This window comes from Acipenser ruthenus, chromosome 27 (assembly GCF_902713425.1).
Source record: "Acipenser ruthenus chromosome 27, fAciRut3.2 maternal haplotype, whole genome shotgun sequence".
Classification (NCBI taxonomy): Eukaryota; Metazoa; Chordata; class Actinopteri; order Acipenseriformes; family Acipenseridae; genus Acipenser; species Acipenser ruthenus.
Window position 1 is genome coordinate 20,781,933 of NC_081215.1, and position 22,022 is coordinate 20,803,954.

General features: G+C 36.4%; 2 protein-coding genes across 4 annotated transcripts in view; both read right to left on the reverse strand.

Moving 5' to 3' along the window:
- The window catches only part of LOC117432152 (signal peptide, CUB and EGF-like domain-containing protein 2), a 30,760-nt gene extending 17,278 nt beyond the window's left edge, over positions 1–13,482 (reverse strand). The window contains exons 1-10 of one of the 2 annotated variants that reach the window (XM_034905135.2): positions 13,388–13,482; positions 12,799–12,987; positions 11,770–11,892; positions 10,960–11,085; positions 9,958–10,092; positions 5,096–5,221; positions 4,543–4,659; positions 3,133–3,222; positions 1,614–1,730; positions 886–1,008 (exon numbers count right to left, since the gene is read on the reverse strand). In XM_034905135.2, coding sequence (XP_034761026.2) covers positions 886–1,008; positions 1,614–1,730; positions 3,133–3,222; positions 4,543–4,659; positions 5,096–5,221; positions 9,958–10,092; positions 10,960–11,085; positions 11,770–11,892; positions 12,799–12,886 — 1,045 coding nt within the window. In that variant the 5' untranslated portion in view covers positions 12,887–12,987; positions 13,388–13,482. Of the gene's footprint in view, positions 1–885; positions 1,009–1,613; positions 1,731–3,132; positions 3,223–4,542; positions 4,660–5,095; positions 5,222–9,957; positions 10,093–10,959; positions 11,086–11,769; positions 11,893–12,798; positions 13,055–13,387 lie in introns of those variants that run through there. The other variant, XM_059002428.1, reaches the window with a different exon arrangement.
- A 2,038-nt stretch (positions 13,483–15,520) lies between these two features.
- LOC117432169 (SIN3-HDAC complex-associated factor-like) lies at positions 15,521–21,590 on the reverse strand. Of its 2 annotated transcripts, none has more exons than XM_034053694.3 (6): positions 21,475–21,590; positions 19,995–20,172; positions 19,291–19,390; positions 18,852–18,969; positions 18,510–18,660; positions 15,521–18,019 (listed from the first exon to the last, which is right to left on the reverse strand). In XM_034053694.3, the coding sequence occupies exons 2-6, from the start codon at positions 20,120–20,122 to the stop codon at positions 17,869–17,871; spliced, it is 648 nt and encodes a 215-aa protein (XP_033909585.2). In that variant the 5' UTR covers positions 20,123–20,172; positions 21,475–21,590; the 3' UTR covers positions 15,521–17,868. The 2 variants fall into 2 exon arrangements, with proteins under 2 accessions (XP_033909585.2, XP_058858356.1); XM_059002373.1 differs by lacking the exon at positions 21,475–21,590 and adding an exon at positions 20,485–20,503.
- Positions 21,591–22,022: the final 432 nt, after the last annotated feature.

The window sequence follows — 22,022 nt, forward strand, 5'->3', positions numbered from 1 at the left end:
CTTCCAATGGTGCCCAGTGTAAAGACTTGTATTTGTAGGTCCAGTGGAAGGTTTATATCTGGGCACCCATGCAGGTCTCCTATTGACGTCTGTTCTCACTGGATGATATTCAATCAAAAAGTAAAGTACAATAAATCCCAATTCTATTGACCTTTCTAGAGGTATTGTTTATTTGTGTTTTTGACTGTTGCTAAAAATGCAGCTATGTGTTTTGGGGGGTGTTTTCGTATGACTGGAAGATGGGAGGGCTATAAAACATGAAAATACAATGACTAATTATGCTGCACAGCACTTTTTGATTCAATATACCTCAAGATGGGGTGCTGCCAAGCATGACAACTCTATAGTATACTTACATTAAATACAATATATTATTTAATTGTTAGGTTACTATTATCTATGCTTGTTTTAGCCAAACTGGTACAGTATTAACCAATCATCCCTCCACCATTTTACCTCATAGTGCTCTATGCTGGTGATTTGAAAACTTTAATTGGCAAAAATGACCAAATGACTTTCATTTGCAGACTTTGAAATCCTGTGTGGCAAATTTACCCCTTAGTCGAGAATAAGTGGGAGGAGTGAGGGTAGCATGTTTTGCACATCATTGACCCATGTATCAAAATATACATCAAAGTTAGTTTAGTTTTATGAAAAGCAAAGATTTTCTATGAGGCACCGTTAAGGAATCCCACAAGCTGAAACAAGTTATTTTCTAGCCCAATATTTTGTTTTCCCATTTTCCAATTTTAAGCATAATGTTTTGCATTCCCTACTGAAACAGATAAGTCTAATCTCAGTGATCTATTGTTATTCTATTTTTATGTTTTAAAAAAATTGTGATTTGAACTGAACACACATACTATGAAAACATAATTCACTTACCTTGGCAAGATTTCTCATCTGTCAAAAGCTTGAATCCCTTTTTGCAGCTGCATTCAAAACTCCCAATCGTGTTTTTACAGAATTGATCACATCCTCCATTATGGAACTGACATTCATCAATATCTGCAAGGTGAAAAACTTAAGGGTCACACTCAGCAACACAGGAAAGTGGGGGTCTTGTAAGAAAGTGTCTTTTGTTATGAATGAATCTAGAAAATACTTCATACTAAGTTTTGAAAAGTAATACTTTAAGAACTGTGGTAGGTAGGTGTGTGGGAGGTTTATAATTTTAAACCTCAAAGCTGCCATAGGTTTCTGGTGGGTGGGAGTTGTTGAATATGTGATCAGTGTGACATGCTAAATGTTTGTTTGCAAACCCAAGGCAACTTGAAGATTGCAAAATAACAACCCTTGAGGCCAGCCAGAAGAGCTTTTACCCTGCTCTGCTGGACAAGCTACTGTAACTACATCCAGAAGAACATATAATATCCGCTTCGCTCCAGATTTTTAAATTTCACTTTAAAACAGTTTGTGTGAACTTTATGGAGTTCATAAAGATACATGGATAAGAAACTTAACGTGGTACAATTATACACACAGTGACTGAAGGGGAAATTGTCACAAGATATAAGGAAGTGAACCCACCTAATATACACCATATATGCTTTACTTAAAGATCCCCTGTTTGCATATATGATATCAGATAATAATCATTTCAGGTGTCTAACCTTTGCAGGTCTTTCCATCAGTCTGCAATGTAAATCCTCCTGGACAGCTGCACCGAACGCCGGTAGAAGTGTCTTTACATGTGCGATCGCAGCCTCCATTGTTAACCGCGCACGTTTCTGAAAGTACAACAGGGAAGACACTTTTCAGGTTTAGCAATGCATTTTAAAACTAATGCATTAAACATGTTCAGAATTGATAATATAAAATTAGAACTGTATTATGGAAGCAGTCATATAAAGGGCCTGGTTTTTTTCCACTGTGGGCAAAATTAAGGCAAATGACATGGGCAATGCACCCACTACAACCAAACAAAACTAGATTGTCTTACATGACTGTTGCTGTTTGCAATTTTGAGTAGAAGCAAAGATGGTAAAATCAAGAAGAAGCACCTTGCTGAACTGACAGTTTTACAAAAAGCTACACCATCACACTATCCCATTTGGTGGGTAAGTACACATGTGAAATTGACAGCACTGGCACCTTGTCAACGCAGCAGAATTGAGGGGAAATCCTTTTAGAAAAAGCGGGCATGTAGCCATTTCACAGTTTGTTAAAAAAAAACAAAAAACAGGAATGTTATATTTATCATTCAATATCCTGTTATCATCCAAAAAATCAATGGAATTATTCAGCACTGGCAACTGTAGAACAGGGTTTCACAATCTCAGTAATATAAATGTAATACGGGCTGTTTTACAAGAAGGGTTCATTTCAAGAGAGTAGCTGTAAAGCATCTCTTAATATCATCAAGCACACCCACTTCATTAACAAATCACTTCTCAGTCTTTTTTATTAGACTTTATCATGGGTTCCAATTTCAGTGTATTTGTGTTGCTTGTTTTTTTATATACAAAACAGCTTTTTGCTACATACCACCCAGCACAACGGTACATGCATAACACTGCAATGCAATAACTCACGTGCTAATGATTAGTGAATACAATCTTTATACTTTGCAACTCACCTGCACCCAATAGCACCCAATAATGCATTTCTCTTTTTTTTACTGGAGATTAAATATTAAGTACATGTAACTTTTTATTTAAATGCTCATTTATAATCTTACGTAGCTTTGATCATGTTATTTTGTTAATGCCACTCGTCTGTGTACAATCTAAATGCAGATACACGGTAGTTTCTGCCTGCATCTCTGAGACGTGGTGTCCTGAAAAGAAATCTAGACCTCCTCGGTGTTGGTAAAGTTGAAAAGGTTATATAACTGAAACCTTTATAGCTCAAGCATAGTACTGCAAACCAAACTGAAGAGTATCTTGCATCATAATCTCCTGTACTTAGCAATCCTTGGACCTATTCTAGCATCCCGGGAGAATATCAATGCAAAGTGTTGGATAAAGGTGAAGGCGAAGGCAATGCTAGACAAGGAGCAGTAAACTGATGTCAAATGCACAGCACAATGTTTGCCAATGGGGTAGTGTGATGGCATCTAGTTCAAGGCAAGAATACTAATACAAATAAAAGCAAAGATAAAGCAGTGACAGAGAAACAGAAACATGTTACCCATTAGCAGTCGCCGTTTCACCCGCTTGTCCACATCAGCTACTGACGTGGTATTGTACACTGAGCTCTCAACTGCAGCCTCATCCTTCTCTATAACACAAATAGATGGCAGTCGGTCAACCAATTCAGATGCGTCAGCTAAAGGAGATTGTGCTACAACGGTGGAATTCTTCAAAGTTTTAGACAATTCTTTATTTTTTTCTTTCTCTGTTCAGTTTAGTACGTGTAGCGGCTCAAATCACACATCATGACTACAGGATAACAATGGTTAAACACAAAGCAATGCAAATTGACATAGACACACTTACACAATTTCACTGGAGAGAGAAAAAAATATACAAATGTAATAAAAATAAAAAAAAGCTTGCTTAAACATACTGGAAAGCCAAAGCAAGATCTTGGACATCGAGCAACATAAAGAGATAGAAAGTGAATGTCACATACATAGCAACTAAAGAAAGGAAATGCATGCACAAAAGAGATGTTAGCTGCAGAGCTGGTTTTCTGCTTGTCTATAACTGACCAGCAAGGAAATACCAGTATTCAATGTTACGTATCCATTGCAAGCAATGTGTGGAGCTTTCTTAGAGGCGGTATGCTTGTTTTTACTATCACTGACATTTATAACTGCAACATGGAAGCTTACAGTAAATGGTTTGTGTTAATTTCGCTCAGTTTAGTTCAAGAACAAGCAATGTAATTGTATTTCCAGACACAGCCTCACATGCATCAAATTGGAGTGCTCAAGCAAGAGTCATTTGAACGATGGATCGGGATCAATGGCAAACTCATCTATGCTCTCCTCCAGAGACGAGGTGTGCTCTTTGAGCTGTGAGATGTCTCGGGTTCTCGATGCTACGTGTATGAGGTGGGGATTCGGTGGCTTGAGAACTTGACTGCAACAGAGACTACTTGGTTTCCAATCGCAGAGAAAGTGGGGGTTTTGCCTTTGAGTTACAGACAAGACAGGCAATAAACTGAGGGTGGGAGTTCAGGACAGGAAAACGAAAGAAGAAACAGAAAAACAGAAATGTATACAAGGTGGGAAATCTTTTTTGTAGGTACTGGATGTTTCCGGCATTGTGGATACAAAATACTTTCATTCTTTCCCGATCTAAGTTTTAATAGTTTGGAAAATACACATTTAATCCATGAACAGCCAGGCATACACGGTTTAAACAGAAAAAACAAAAGAGCTTCTGTTGCACGTAGTTTATACACTTGTTTATATATATATATATATATTATTTTTTTTTTTTTGACATTTCTTATAATCACTAAATTAGATCAAGCTGTTTTAATGACCCAGACCATCTCAGATCTTCTTATTGGCACCCATTTACTCATTTACTTAACCTAATCAAATATTTCACTGATTTCTCATATAGCTCAGGTTCCCTACTCACTTACCTATGCATGTTTTCCCATCAGAGTGGAGGGCATACTTCCGGTGACATCCACAAATCGGTCCATGATCAGCATCATCGCAGGTGTGCTGACAGCCACCGTTTCCATGATTGCACGTCACTAAATAAAATATCAGCACTTTGATATCAGACAGTAAACACAGTAATTAAACCTGAAACAGGTTCAACAGGCTAGGGATTAAACAACTGCACACTAAGACTTCCATGAAGTACGGTCACATCATCAGGAAGTAAAATGTGCTCATTGGTTTTAATGAAGTTCTGTTGTGTTGTTCACAAGGATCCAAGCAAGTAGAGCATGTTATGAACAAACTAATAAATCCTCAGATACATGTTCACAAAAAAGGTTTATAGTTAAATAAACAATATATCATATTAAATAGCTGGTATATAAACTTATAAAATTAGAAGACAATCAGAATTGGGAAGAGATGATCTTTTCATTGTATTCATAACAGATTGTATCATCAAGTTTAAACTAACCATTACATTAAAAAAAATACCCATGCAATAGAACAATACAAGGTTGCACATACAGATGCAGTGCCTCTGGTTCTTGGCAAGCTCAAAACCAGGTCTGCATTCACAAGCCACGCCTCCTCTCGGAGTCTCCTTGCAGATGTGGGCACAGCCGTGATCTTTGTTCATGCAGCTCATTCCCTCTGTGAAAGAGAACCATGTGGGTAATTATCAGAGATGTATGGAGGAGAAGCTACAGGGAAGCAAACTTGCTCATACTTTCCTTTAGGGGTCCATTGATAAGCCTCTAAAAGCAAGTTATTAAAGAGGCTGACCATTATTAACAAGTGGTAGCAACATGTTGCAATATCATTTTAATGACACACTATAGGTTGCCTGTTATATAATGTTGTATTCCTGCATCCTACTGTTAATAATAATATATTATGAGGGGTTCAGATGTTAGGATTAATTCATATGTTAGGATTAATTTTTACCCCCTGAATTACTTATTAGGGTTAAACCCAATTGCACATGAAAAAGGTGACATCATAATTTTGTTATTAACCATGACAGCTCACTGTAGTTATTTTATATGAAGGAAGCATTCTTGTAAAACCAAGAATAGTTATTTCCTTTTTTGAAGCGCATTAACTAGAAGTGCATTAAAATGTATATTTATTTGTTTAGAGTATGATAAAACAGAACCTGATCTTGCCTAAACATACTGAATTCAAAATGTAACGCTCTCTATACTGGTTTTCAGCATCTTTTTAAAAAATGCATGCGGTTACTATATAGGGCTCATTACAGTGACTTTGATTTACTGGTACCTTTTTTAAAATTTTTAATTTCAAGAAAAGATTAACAAGACAGTACTGGAACTACAAGTTATTGTAATTTAATGTGAGGTGCATATTCTGTTACGACTGACGATAATAGAATATACCAGAAAAACAAGTGACCACAGCGGATCAACTTTAATTACTAAATAAGCATTATTTCAAAGCACTCGCTCTCTCCCTACACTCAATGCTGTGCAAACTAAGTCAGTTCTGCTGCCTGCTCCTTCCCAAACGACATGCACATTATTTTATTTTTTTTATTTCTTAGCAGACACCCTTATCCATGGTGACTTACAATTGTTACAAGATATCACATTATTTTGTACACATTATTTTTACATACAATTACCCATTTATACAGTTGGGTTTTTACTGGAGCAATCTAGGTAAAGTACCTTGCTCAAGGGTACAGCAGCAGTGTCCCCACCCGGAATTGAACCCACAACCCTCCGGTCAAGAGTCCAGAGCACTAACCACTACTCCACACTGCTGTTCAGAAGGCAGCGGACCCAGTGGAGTCAGTAACACAACAGACTTCATGCTGGTAGCTCGAGCACTGATCCTTGTTGCATGTCAGTTGTAAGCTGAAACGTTTTGTAATGTGTCTTCCTGACAGGTACAAACTGTTCACACACCCGCTATTAATCTGCACTGCTGGGATGAAAGTGACAGTGCAGACAGGACTCAGCAGGCTGTGGCTAAAGGCTGTGACCAATTAAGATGTTAAAAGATACCCTACAGGCAATAATAAAAAACAGTCCATTTATTAACCTTTAGTAAGTGTTACCGTTTCTCTTTCTATGTAGCATTTTACCAATGTAATTAGCAGTGTTGTTAAAATGAAGTAGCCATATTATCATAATGCATGTATGTCTAGTTACTCTTAATTGAAGAATGTGTTAGAAAAACCTGTTAGTGAGACTAGTTTCATAGTTTTCAAAACAAAACTCAGGTATTTTGTTGTAGTAAAACACAACAAGACTAGACGAAGAAAAACATACTTAAAAACGAGTGTGAACCTTAAAGCTTTCAATTTTTGAAATAATTGGAAAGCATTGTCTTGTCTAGAAAAATTATATTACAACGGAATATATTTTATTAAAATTATACATTGTTTAATGTGTAGTATAATTGATCATGTTCTTTGTTGAAAAACAGTTCCACATAGTTTTATATATTCTAAATTAAATTAGAGTAATGGAGAGAAAACAGCACAAATCTGTTCTTGCAAGCCAATCATTTTAAACCTCCAAATTGTATGTTTTCCCTCTCTTATAGTAGAAATAAATTATTGTAACTCTTCGATAGTCATATTTAAAAGGCCTAAGAAAGAAAATGACAGTTAGACTGCTTCCTCTTTTACATCCCTCCCTTTTCCAGTGGAACCAAAAATGTGGTTTGCTTCACTAAAAAGACTGTGTTCCCTGGGAATGCTTCACTGCCATATTTATTCGTCACAGTAGTAAACTGCTTTTAAATGTCTTATTTCACCAGTCCAGTTTTAAGAAGCTCCCGACATTTAAGAAATCTTAAGTCATCATAGAAACACAGAGAGACTTTCTAATGGAGAACCCTCAGGTTATACAACTGTAAAATTCTGATATGCAGTTCTGTCACTCAGTGGCATCAGAGCCTTTGGGGCTACACTCTGGGTCTTTTCTTGTGGGTCTCAGTAACCTTAACAGTGAAAAAACACTGATGAAAAACAAGCGAAAGAAATAACTATTATAAGAGATTCTTCACATATACATCGCCAGTCCTACATTTTTAGCAAATTCCTTTTTAAAAACCATATTATCATTACAAAATGATTTTAATGATTGGGTAGTATATGATATCACCCACTAAGAAGTGCCATCATGCAATGCTTTATATATAATATAGATATATATCTATACAGTAACCGCATACATATTTTATATTTTTACATGGTATCTAAATACTGCAATGAAGCCACAAAAAAATATGATTTTAAACTGTTTATCTGTACACATTTGTTGGCCTAAAGTGCATCTTATAGAAACTTTAACAAAATATTCTGTACAAAGAACATGATCCTTGATTCATCTGAGCAAACATTTCAGCATGGGGCCTCACATAATACATCTGATGCAGTAGCCTCAGGAAATTCCATGCATTTCACTACCTTTCAAGTGCCACAGAGCCATCGGACACACAACACAAAATGTCATCCCAAGAAGCATTACTTTGTGTATATAAAAGGAAGAAAAAAATACACGGACAAAAGACAGAAACCATATGCGGCCCAAGCAAATGCTTTTCATCAAAGGCGAACAAGTCAAAAAGTAACAGAAACAATTGGTTTGTTGCAAACATGTGAAAAGAGTGTGTCAAGTAGCCTTAAAATAAATTGTTTTTATATTTGCACCAGCAACTTTGTTCACCTTTGCTTTAAGTATGCTCTTCTTTGATCTTTGATTATTAATATTATTCAAATAATCATATTGCTCTCTGAAATTTCGTTTTTGCCTATGCGCTTCAGAATGAGTGTCTATATTGGAATTAATATCTTCACAGAGCTCCTTGGATTTAAAACCTGCTGGAAATGATTTTTGTATTTGATTTAGCTGAAAAGTAATGTGCCATTTAAAATCAAATCAAATAAAATAACGAGCGAGGTGAAAGTTACAGGCACAGAAAACGGTGTTCTATTCTTATCTAAAACGCAGCACACAAAAGACTTTGCATGCTGCAATTATGAACGTATTCTTTTCCAACAGACCATGGGTTCCTTTCCCACAGTTTGAACTCTCTATACACCCACAATCCTACAGATAATACAAAAGAGAAAAAAGAACCCAACTTAAAAGCTATCATCTACTATTATGCTGTCAATCACAGATCTACATAACATAAACTTACAAATTAGCCTAATAATTCTCCCGTCATCGTGCGACACTGCTAGACCAAAAAAAAAAAAAAAAATACTCTCTTTAAATTACCGTAATCAGATATGAGGTGTTAAGAAAGCACTCGCACCATTAATTCATTTACTTTACAATTAGGATAAAAACTTCCTTTTGCACACATAGGATCCTCCATGCAGCTGGAGGAACTAATCAAACGAGTTACATGCTTCAGGGTTCAGGACACTTAACACCCAGGTGTAAGGAATACAATGAGGAGCTCTCTAGCTCTGTGATTAAGCAACCTGGTACAAAAGATCCCACAGCAGTAAACAGCTCATGTACGGGACGTATAGAATGGAAGTTAGGAATTTCAGCAAAGCTTTAGCAAAATATTTTCTGGCAGGCAAGTTCCATTACTACACTTCTAAAGGTTTGTCATGGTATTTTTGCAGTTTCCTATGCTTTTCTTATGGTTGAACTATACATTTATCATAGTTTACCCTGGTTTGCCATGTTTATTAATATGCTTCACCTTACCTTGCTATTCTTTACAATGCTTTCACTATTCTTTGCTATGCTTTTACTGTGGTCAACTTTTATAAAAACAGTAATGTCACAGTTACTTCCTATTGTTTCATGCAGGTGAAGCCAAACTCTCCATGAAGACAAAACCTGGCCTCAACATGTCACAGCAGAAACATCTTTGTATTAAAATGAGTTATGGGAGGATTCCAATAAGCATGTGTTTGACAAGAAAGAAAAACATCCTAGTATGGTGTCAATAGCAATTCCTCTCCACAATGCACATCTGAAAATGGATTGGCATTCATGTGCTGCCTAAACTCTGCTTTGGTTAAACACACCATTATAAGCAGGAATGTTAAATTACAGTACTGATAAAACGGACACTGGACTGAATACGTTGTGTCAGAAACGTACGACCAAAACTGAATTACTTTGGTGTCAAACACAAAAGACAGGATTTAAAAAGCGATGGATGAAGCATGTTCGAAAGGCAATTCCTAACACATCCAGGGAACTCACCTGCAGAGCGATGGATGAAGCATGTTGGAAAGGCATTGCCAACACATCCAGGGAACTCACCTGCAGAGCGATGGATGAAGCATGTTGGAAAGGCATTGCCAACACATCCAGGGAACTCACCTGCAGAGCGATGGATGAAGCATGTTGGAAAGGCATTGCCAACACATCCAGGGAACTCACCTGCAGAGCGATGGATGCATGTGTGCTGGTTGTCACTCAGGAAGAAGCCTTGTTTACACCGGCACTCATAGCTGCCCATTACGTTGACACAAACATGCTGACAGCCACCATTGTTCATCGCACACTCATCCACATCTGAAAGAAAAATACAATCTCTACATTAACCGCCAATTTACTGTTACAGATGAGAACAAAATACATACAAACGTTATTACAGCATTATAAGTCATTTAGCTTTTAATGCCCTGTTTTTCAGAATTTTACGGATCATAAGGATTTTCAAGTTCTCAGTTATGTCAAGTGAGTGGCCAGTTCCTCTGTCAGTATTAAAGTATATTTCTTAAAATAGATGATTAGTACAAGTTTGCTTTGCTGCTGTATGGCAGCGGTTTCTCAGTCCAGCCACTGCCTTCTTTGCTCCCAGACCTCAAACCTCGGCTATTAACTCAACGGTGTTAAAAACTATGAGGTGGCACTTAGCCCCTGGAAGTCAAACTTGAATTTGCAAAGGCCTTAGTTTGCAAGTGCTAAATACCACAGCTTTTACTGTTTAGACCACAAAATAGACCAAATACTTGCAAAAATCTTTACCTAGGAGACATTCTGAGAAACCATGGACACAGTTCCTCTGGATCCCTACTGTCTAAAGGAATAAAACAACATGGCCACAATACAAAAAAGCAATTAAACCTCTTTCTTTGATTTTCCAGTAAACCCTTGCACTGACTAAGGGCTGGTGTTGTGTTTGCCAGGCTTGTATAATGTGACTACATGGAATATGAATACATATAAAAACTAAACTGTTAAAAAAAAAAATTGTGACATCAGTTTCACTCAATGTACAAGGAAAACTATTTTCAACCTTATTACAATGTGTACAGAAACGTCACTGCAGGTGTATTTGCATGCACGCAACACCTATTTACCACCTCTACCTATGAAACTACATGGATTATATAACGCTTGTTCTATGGATTGTATGGTATATGAAATGCTTCTTACCTAAACAATTATGTCCATCATGTGCTAACATGAATCCATCATAGCAAGTACAGCGGTAATTGCCTGGAATGTTGTTACATTCGTGTACACAGCCCCCATCATTTTCATTATCACATTCATCAACATCTAAGAAATGGGACACAAGTGATGGGGATGAATGCTTGTTATTCCAGCACTAGGTAGAAATGGCACAGCATACACACACACACACACACACACACACACACACACAGACACACACACCCAGACACACACACAGACACACACACACACACACACACACACACAGACACACACACACAGACACACACACACAGACACACACACACAGAGACACACACACACACACAGACACACACACACACACACACACACACACACACACACACATTTACATACAGTACATACACATATACTCAAAAGCAAAAACTTTTTTTTTTTTTTATCAGATATGTATTTTTCTTTAGAAAACAAAAGAAATACAGAAAAAACTATTAATAGTCCTGTCTTCTTTACGGCCCATATATAATACGTTTTGGATGTTAACAGCATAAATTGCCATTCAAATCAAATATTTCTAGCTGAATTAAACAGCTGGCTGTGTTGTTTTGTTGAGGGTGTAGATAAGCGAGCAAACCGTCTGCACGGTTTCCTCCACTAGTGCTTCCCTTTCTAGGCTTAAATGATAGATAATGATCTCTCAGCTAACAAGAATAAACTTGGCAGGAACTACCCATGCATGCTTTTGTCATAAATTTTATATATATATATATATATATATATATATATATATATATATATATAGTTTACCTTCACATCGCTTTCCATCGCCCTTGTAACCTGCTTTACATGTGCACTTGTAAGACTTTGGTGTATTTTGACAAATAGCGTCTAAATGACAGGCATCTGTTCCTTCAGCGCAGTGATCTACATCTGTAAAACAAAAGCAAAAATAAAGAACACGTTTATAACTCCATTCACAGTAGGTAATGTCTTATCGGAAAGAAAGCTTCCACAACAGCATTAAGTGACGTGATGTATCTACGATAGACTTGTGTAAGCGCGCTCGCTCATAGGTTGTTGCGCTTTGTTTGGTCTTCCACCGTTAGCATCAGATAAAACCCCGATTATTTACCTGAGTCTGTCAAACCAGCTGACGACTGACCACAGATCGTTTCTATTTACCTCTGTGCTCAAAGAGGACTTCTCCTCTTAACCAAAGTAAAAGAAGACAAAAGAGCAATGTAATAAAAGGATAAAGGGTGGTTTAATTACAAAACGAGAACGTATTGAATTGAGGGATGTAGCGCAAGCAGTCTGAAACGATCGTTAAAAATTAATTAAGATGGTATAGCACACTGCATGATGTTTGACTGTTCAAAGTTAATTCTAAACATATTCTAGCAAACGTAACCAAGCAAACTCATAACATCACATATCACATCACAAGGATGAAGTGCAAAAAACAAAACAATTAAATTAATTAAAGAAAAACACATTCAGATTCGTCTTCTCCAAAACCATTGCTAACCCAGTTAAGGTGTTTGTGTAAAACCTTGCATGTTAACAAACAAAAAACAAAATGGACCAATAAAGAAAGCATTCGTTTAAAAAAAATACAACTAAAAAAAGTAGAAAATAAAAAAAGAACATTATCCGTTACAAATGGTACAAATGATAAAACCACAAGCAAATGTAAAACATAGCATCAACCTAATTTCAAAAGGAAATTAAATGTACTGGGATGTTTTCTTATAAATTAAAATTAATAGTTAGCTATTATTTTCAAAGTTACCATGAAAATATGTGCAAGAAGCCCCGTCACATAGGGAAACTTACCCCGAATCCCTGCAGTTGCAGTGCTTTGACGAGTATTTAACAAGAGGAAAAACAAACAAAAGTGCCTGACAAAACAAACAGCTCCCATAATGATATGATCCGAGGATAGGTGTCTTCTCGCAAGGACGCGTTTGCACTGAGAAAATGGCCAAGTGTCAGCCGCATTTCCATGCTATTCTGTCAGCAGACCTGACGAAGGTTTTTTTTAAAAAAGAGAGAGAGATAGAGGGAGGGAGAGAATGAGAGAGAGAGAGAATGAAAAAGTGAGTATTCGGCTACCCCCCCCCCCACCCCAACGGGCGAGGCAACTCAAAGCACGCTAAACATGAAAGCATTTCATGGACCAGTTCACAGAGGATAGCCGGGGATAAAGTGTGACAAGAGATAGGCAGGGTTTTAATCACTTGTTTTAGGACAAGGAGAAAACGCTCGTCAACTACCGCCTCGTTTCCAGGTAGTAAATAAAGGTACATTTTTAAACGATTAAGGTAGACATTGGGGGCTGCCAACCTATACAATCCTTTCGAATCCACGAGAACACAAGCAAGCATCTACTTGAGAACAACGTTCAAAATAAACGACGTCTTACTCTTCTTATTCGTGTGGAGTAAAGAGCCTGCAATGTGTTTCTTTGACAATAATGTATAAATTACACTGTTACAGTTGAGGTCTGGAGACGTTTTTACTCTCCTCCTTCCTGGGAATCGCAAATATTCTATGGAATTAAGCGAGAGAAGCAGATTTAAGGGAGGTTACATTTTTTTCCTCACAAAGAAAGGCAACTGAATCACCTTGGCGACCTTAGCGCCCGTGCTTCAGTACCTCTCTTGTCTCTGTTTTCTATCTCGGAGATGTTTATGTTTACAAAATGGCCCACAATAGTCTTGACCGATGCGTTGTAGAAACCATAAATTAGCTCACTGTGTTCCTCTCTTGACTGCTCTAGGTTTTGGTTTGGGAGGGGGTGGGTGTAAATGATTAAAGTCTTTTTCTCTGAAAGCAGTCAGTGGTATATGGCTAATTCTATTTAAGTGGTCGCAGCATAATCATAGCCACCCCCTACCCAGAAATACATAAACTTGTTTTTACCACTGAGTTTACAATACTCACTAAAGCACAAACCATTGGCTGTATATTCCCCTACAGTGATACAATGAAATATGTTCTTTAAACAAACAAAAAATACTGTAACTAGCAAAATTATGTCTTTCTAGAGTACCGCTAAACGGTATTGTTGTGACGTTTTGGGACTGCTTTAGCTAACAAATAAAGAGTGACCAGAAATAAGGCTATGGGGGTGGCGAAATGGGTGGGGTGGGGTGGGGGTTGCCCCTCGCCCCTCGCCCCTCCCCCAACCCTCCCTATTTCAGTGTTACAAACTCCCAAACAGATCATTTAACAGAACTCCCAAACAGTACATAACAGAACTTTTTTTTTTTTTTTTTTTTTTACTGAGTGGTTTCACAACGCTTACAGTAAAGGCACGAAGCCTTTTGCTGGAGAAATACAACTTGCTAAAAAAAAATACAACGCAGTTTAAAAAAAAAGAAACGTAATAAACTAAATAATAAAGACTTACCGTTGGGGTATTTTGATTTGGCACACAACTTCAAATATTAAATATGAAATTAACAAATATGCATCCAATAAACCGATAATATATAAAGGCAAAATATGGCTACAGATCTGTATTTAATTTTCACCTTCACTCAAAACATAACGATACATTTACAAAAAAATCAGTTTAGTAACAGGTCGAATTTGATACAGGTGTAAGGAGTCGATATTTGGCCGCTCGGTCGTGTTAGCTTCAAATTTAAGTAAACCGTGTAAATTATATATTGGATTTAATCAATCTAATACAAGGTAGGCGTTTTTTCCTTGTGGTTTAGACAGTTGTACCTGCATTCTGTTTGAAATCCTTCCCAAGAGCCTCTTACTGTATGTGCTGGAACTCTTCTTCAAATATTAACGAACGTGCCAACTTCCAAACTTGCGCAAATATGAATTCTTTACACACACATATTGCTATAACCTACTGAGTAATACGCATGTGCTATTGACGTGTGACTGTCATTGGAATGGGAGTGATTACATCAGTATTTAATATGAATCTGTCACAAGTTTGTTAAAACTAACACTTTACGTCCTTTTACTTCTTAAAGATGAGCAACAGCTTACAAGGGAAATCGTACGCAACAAATATACTGTCACAATTTGGCCTACAACTACGATTGTATTCAATCAATATCTGTATTTTGACATAGAACCCATGAATCATGCGTATTTGATTAAAGAACTATCATGTCTTATTTGAGAGGTCACATTGTTTGTGTAAAGCGTTTTCTAATTAATGCATCATCTAGTACTTTTTTATAACAATTGAATAAAATGCGTAGTGATGTAGGGAATGACAACAAATTATCCTGATACCTAAAGATTTTGCAAACAAAAACAAATCGTGGGATATACAAGCGGCCGAACTGAACAAATTCTGGAACGTATTTTGTAGAACCGGTAAACAGCGCCATTTGGTGGCTAAATTTGGATTTGTGCAGATTCTTGTTTCTTTCAAGAAGACCCTTGAAATTGGATAGGGTCATCAGATTGATTTTCTTGTGCAATATGCAAGAGTTAAGATATGAAACCCAACATACTGCAATGGCATCCCCGATAAATTGCTTTTCACTACAATTGTTTTGTTCTACAAAAACACAAAACATTTATTTTTCATATTTTATTAAAATACAAAAGTATTACAGTAGATATATATAAAATAGCATTCAATTTAACATCAAATATTTTAAAAGTGCAGAAAAATAAAATGATTTTAAAAAACAGTTTTCTTTACAGTAGGAGGTGAATACAGAAAGCTTATGAGAAATAAATAAAATAAATTACACTGGAAACTTAGACATTTTATTTAAAAAGTATGACAAATGTTGCACAGTTCCACTGGTTTAAGGCACACCTAAAATGCTAACTGAAAAAAGAAATGCACCTTACTGTTCATTGTAAATTAGAAAGAACACCTTTTCTACAAAGATTCAACTAGTTATCATTTGGTAACTGTTTTTCTTAAACTAAAAAAGCCACCACCAAACTGAATTACATACAGATTCTTCTGCTTCATAGAGACTTCATGATTCAATATACTGAAAGAGTGATACAAACTGATAAAAAATAAAAAATAAAAAATCATTCTCTTCTGGCTACTTTTTAAATATTTTCCGTTTTCATTTGAAACTGAGAATTCACAATTACTGCCTGGCGCTGAAAATGATTTATCAGAAGAGCAGCCATAACAAAATATAGCTTTCTCTGCTTCCAAAAAATGTAACATTCTACCACTACGGGAGTCTAAACTATAAAAGTGGTGTACCTACACTGATAAGTATGTGAGCACATTTGGAGGAACCACAGAAACAGCCAGCAATCTGACTTTACAAGAATGGTTTTAACTGACTAATAGCACATACACTGGTTTAATCCAAACAGGACTTGCGTAACATTGACAGAATTAACCAAAACACAGGCCAATACAAATGGGATTAGGGTTGGCATTGTTAGATTATAGTTTAATATTGTAATTACAATTAACAATTTAAGATGCCACTGTTAAAGTATTTCAGAGCAACGCAGATTTTTTTTTCTCTACTTAAAAGTGTTTTTATGCAACAAAAACTAATCCAACAACCCTTAAAAATAAGTTTTGTACATTAACCCCATCAAGATTTTTATTTCAGGACAGTGTAACAAAATGTGTATGTGTATATATATACATATATATATATATATATATATATATATATATATATAAGCTGGAGTAAAAGCTGCAAAGGTACAGTATGCACATCAGATGACGTAAATATAATTTTGGGAAACTAATGTGGCTAAGCACAGAAGCAACTAGAACAATGGATTACAGACTTGAATGTTGAATTTGCACCACTTTTGGCAGAATTAAATGAGTGAAGACCATGATTAATCTAAAGCAGTTCTGTATTACCAACATTGTATCATCACTACAGCCATGTTATTTAAAGAAACTATAGCTGTGCTATAAAATCGATAACTCAAGCACATGGCAACAAATACGCAGAAGCCACCACTCGCAGTGCCCTGGAAGTGCATTGGTTGGAATATAGAAATGGTAACAGACATGTTAAGTGTTTTAATAGAAGATCTGCAATATTCTGTTAAACCGTTAAAAAAAAAATGATCAAAGAGAAAGGCTTAAGACATCTTATGCATGAATATAAATTTTCTAACATAACTGTGTACAAAAGTGAGGATATTTTTTCTGTGTTTCACAACAAAATAAAAGGTCTTCTTATTTTTCTTGAGGACGGCAATCACAGTGTCTGAATTTGATGTCATTTACACAAAAGAAACTGGTTTTACGATTGTGAAGTACCTTCAGAACATTTTGAAGAATAACACACAACATATCTCTACTACTTAACCTGGAAAAGAAATGGGTTCCACTCCGATATCTGAAATGGTACACAATGAGTGTCTGTGTCATATTATGTATATCAGGATATAATGAAACCATTTTTGTCTACATTGTATTTACAGTAGACAAAAATAACACGAGGCAGTCAATGCTCTGACAAAAGAAAATCTAGATACTGTATTTACAAATGGCGCTCACATTAAAGAAAAAATATTTACAGTCTTTAAATGCTATATATATATATATATATATATATATATATATATATAAAAAATAAAAAAAGAGTACTTTTAGGCCAGATATAATAAAGCTCCTGATCCTATAAATATTTTACTAATGCCCATAGTTTAAAAACTGCATTTTGTTTTTCTTAATTAAAAAAAAAACAGCAAAATTGATTTTCAAAATGAAAATAAAAAAATGTGACTGGCTTTAGTCATTTACATTAAGTTCTAATTACAGTTTATGAAAAATAATAAAAACAAGAATTAATAAAAAAAAAAAAAAAAAAAAAAAAAAAAAAGGGTATAAAAATGCGAGTCTGCCACTGGAGACAACACTAAGGTGCACCCAGGAGGGTGCTGAAAATGGCTAGCAGCACCCGCCCTCAATTACCAGTCTTCTTTCAGGTCCTGTGGAGATGCGTCTGGCTGTGAGAGGGTCTCCGACTTCTTTGCACCGCAGCATGGCTTGAAAAGCCGAGGGTCAATCATGACTTCCCCAAAACGACCTTTGTAAATAATGCCACAGCACACCTTTTGTCTGTAGAAGAACAAACCAATTGTGTTCAGCTTTGAGAAACATTTCAATACAACAGAAATGGATACTTTATTTTTATTTTAAAAGGCATTTTCCTGCGTTTTTAATATCACTAAATATGCACAGTGCAGGCTAATGAAGAACCGCACCAAGTAATTGTAGAGTTTAAATGTGAAAAATGACTGGTTTGTGTCATACCCACTCGCAGAAGAAATGCATGCAGGTCAAACCAAGTATGAAAAATAATCTCTTATGCTCTCAGTTACATAAGCATTACTTTGTATAGCTCTCGGTTGTATAAAGATTACTTTTAAATGGTAAAATTCAGGGCAAAAAAGTTGGGCTCCACAACAAAGTTATAAGTAAACATACCAATAAAATCATGTATTTCTTTATAGAATGTAGGTTTGCTAGATCATGATCAAAATACTTTAATATATACAAACAAACCATTTCTTTTTAAAAGTCTAGGTTTATTCGCTCTTCTTTTTACCTTTTCCAGTATGTGAGGTCTATGAAAGAAAAGCCTGAAGCAGAGGAATGTCTGCGCTTGGCTTCGATATCTGAACCCTCATCAGAGTGGTTGCTGTAGCTGGGAGACTGTGAGGGAGAGGCACTGGATGCTGTGCTGTGAGCATCAGAATCTGGAAAGAAGAGCAGCAATAAGGTACATATTGTTAAGAAATCCATTAAAACGTATTGGTTCTGTGTTCGGTGCACATTAAAGAAGAAAAAAAAAAAAAAAACATGTTTCCCTAAAGAGCCATAGGACTCAATATACAGTCCTGTGTGAGACTGCTTGTCCACGGGTATGAAGATGCTGCGGTTTACTTACTTTGCCTTTTCAACTTGTGGAGTTTCTGGAGCTTGCTTTTCATCTTTTTGACGTCGCTGCTTTTCATCTTTTTGGGTTTTATGAGTTTGAAGCCTGGTCCCGCTCGCGCATCCACTACCTACAACGATTCTCTTTGGTTAATATTTCTGTATACAAGTTATCAGACCAGAGAAACTAAACTTCACACCCACATTTCCCAGCAGTCATGGCACTGTAACAAAGTAGATAACAAAACTGCACTCTTAGAGGGTTGCTCACATGACCATTATTGATGACCAGTATTCCAGCTATACAATGTCCAAGAGCTCTACAAGTAGAGATGATTCATTTGCAGAAAAGAGATATTTCCTAAATGAACATCCTAATCAATGTTAATTAAACAGACAGGCCCTAACTGTACAATATGTAGAAGTCCCACATTACGGACATCAATACTTACATGGTTCCAGTTCTTTTTAGACTCAAGGGGCAGTTTTTTCCACCTCTTTACCAGCAGGACACAGGCATTGCAGATATCTCCAGTCCGGTCCTCCAACAACCTAATGAGCAAGAAGTGTAATAGTTTGGGCTTTTATTAGACACACATCAGAAAGTAATAAAGGGCAGCAGTGTGAAGTAGTGGTTAGGGCTCTGGACTCTTGACCGGAAGGTTGTGGGTTCAATCCCCAGTGGGGGACACTACTGTTGTACCCTTGAGCAAGGTACTTTACCTAGATTGCTCCAGTTAAAAAAAAACCCAACTGTATAAATGGGTAATTGTATGTAAAATATTGTGATGTCTGTGTAATGTGAAATCTTGTAACAATTGTAAGTCACCCTGGATAAGGGCGTCTGCTAAGAAATAAATAATAATAATAATAATAATAATAAAGCCTACTCTACTGCTTGTAAGATGGTTTTAATTTAGTTCTGTAAATGCACAAAGTTGGCCCATGATGTGTATTGTGAGCACCAATCTTCAATATATATATATATATATATATATATATATATATATATATATATATATATATTGCAGAAGTTATTTCTTAACTATTTTATAAAAGCACGTTTTAGGAAATGAATACGTGGTTAAATCACGCCAAAATGACAGTTAGATCATCACAACGCGTCCACAATAACAGTGTTAGATGTGTAACTGACCCAAAACAGAGTCTGAAGGTTTCCTCATATCTCCCGCTGTCTGTGAATCGAGAGCTGGAAGACTTCGTCTTGCAGATGCAACAGCCTTCGTGGCTGCGATAGATCTTCGATTTATGAAAACCAAACATCTCCCTTGCTGATAGTGCTGATGGGTGCCGAGATCAACACAAATGCGGTACTATAGACATGACAAAGAAACATAGCACACAAGACAGACATGTTGTGAAATGACGTAATGTGGGGAAGTTGATACAGTATTACAGAGAGTATGTGCTACCACGAGTACACGGCGAGGCTAGCTGGATGTTTCATTTTTCCGCGGTATTTAATAAAAGGGGGCGGGCACCAACACACAAACGAAGTAAAACAACCGCTATTCATTTTGCTTTACTTTAATTGCCTACTTATAGTACACGAGCAATTGATTTTGATTAAATATGGAGCTAGTTTCTGACCCAAAACGCAAGCTGGTGCAGGAAATAAAACTGACCTATATTTCACCAAACTGCATTAGTGCACCCACGCTAGACACAACATAACCCACTTTCTACTGCTGCTGACATCGTCGCATGATCCATGTCGTCTGATTGAAGAAAAAAAAAAAAACTGCTTAAATACCAATTTTCGAAACAAAAAAACAAGTTTATAGTGACATTACAGTACTAGTATCGTGAATGTGTATGAGAACATTAAATGTATGAGAAACAGCAAATTGTTACGAAACTGAAACTCAACACATACAAACATTAATAACATGATTTGCTAGATTTTTCGTAATATTCCCTGCCTTGGTACAGTCTGTCTACACGAAATGCAGATGGTGTAGATACAGAAACAGCATAGAAATGTAGGCTATCTAATAAGGAATTGGAATAAGCTCTGTATCCACACTCCAGCTCCGTATTGACGCCATCATGTAAGTTCGATGTGTGCCTAACAGTGTTTAAGAAAAAAAATAAAACTTATAAAAACGATTCCGTGATAGTGTACAAATTAGAAAAAACCAATCACTAACTAGTGTCTTTTAAGTTCTAACTTGAATTCGTAACCAAGACGCCAGAGTTAAGAAGAAACTAAAAAAAAAAAAAAAAAAAAAAAAGTGGGGAGGTGCTTTTTCATAAGGAGCGTTAACCCACAGCATGCAACACAGCATCTAATTCAAACACCGAGCCAATGAACATTTTAAACAACTCGCTTCCTACATCAGCAAACACATTTAAAAAAAAGGCAACAACCACCGCCTTTTTAAGCATTTCGTTTTTATACAAAGCGCGAAACAGTTGTAAGTCCACAATGTAGTTTTTTGTTACTACCACGCCACGCTTCTCCAAGCTCTCCCATTGTTGTACGATCACCATGCAAACATCCAACATTTTACAACACATTTATCAAATACGTTTTTCTAATGCCAAGAAATATTACACAGAACAGCTTTCCCTCGAAGTTCAAATAATGCGTCAAATAACATTACAGGACTTACCAAACAAAAACTTTGAATGCTTGCTGTTTTCTTAATAGGTAACTGCGCATGCCTTACTACGACTGCTGCATACAGCTGGATATTAGCATATCATTACATAAAAACATTACCATCAACGTAACAACATAGCAACGCCATATATGGAGCCAACGTACATGTTTAAAAGCAAATTCAACCAATCCGAGAGCGAAAGGGCTGGAATTTAAGAATGCGGCATTATGGGAACTGGAGTTAATTTGTACACATCCCTCAAGCATTTGGATCCAATTTTAACGTAACAATAAACTACACTTCCCACAAGAGTGTGGGCAATAAAGGCTTGGAACAAAAACAATATATTTGTTGGACACAATGGAGCTGAAATGGCGCGAATTGGTATTGGTAACATAATAACAAGGCTTATTATACACGGTTATTAAAGTATAGGGGTATCACAGTGGTATGTGTCACTGATGCGTGTACCATGTAGTTAATACTTGCGATAATACTACGTTCTGTGCGATTAAATGTTTGTTCCCTGCACTATTTACATCATGTACTTCAAACTC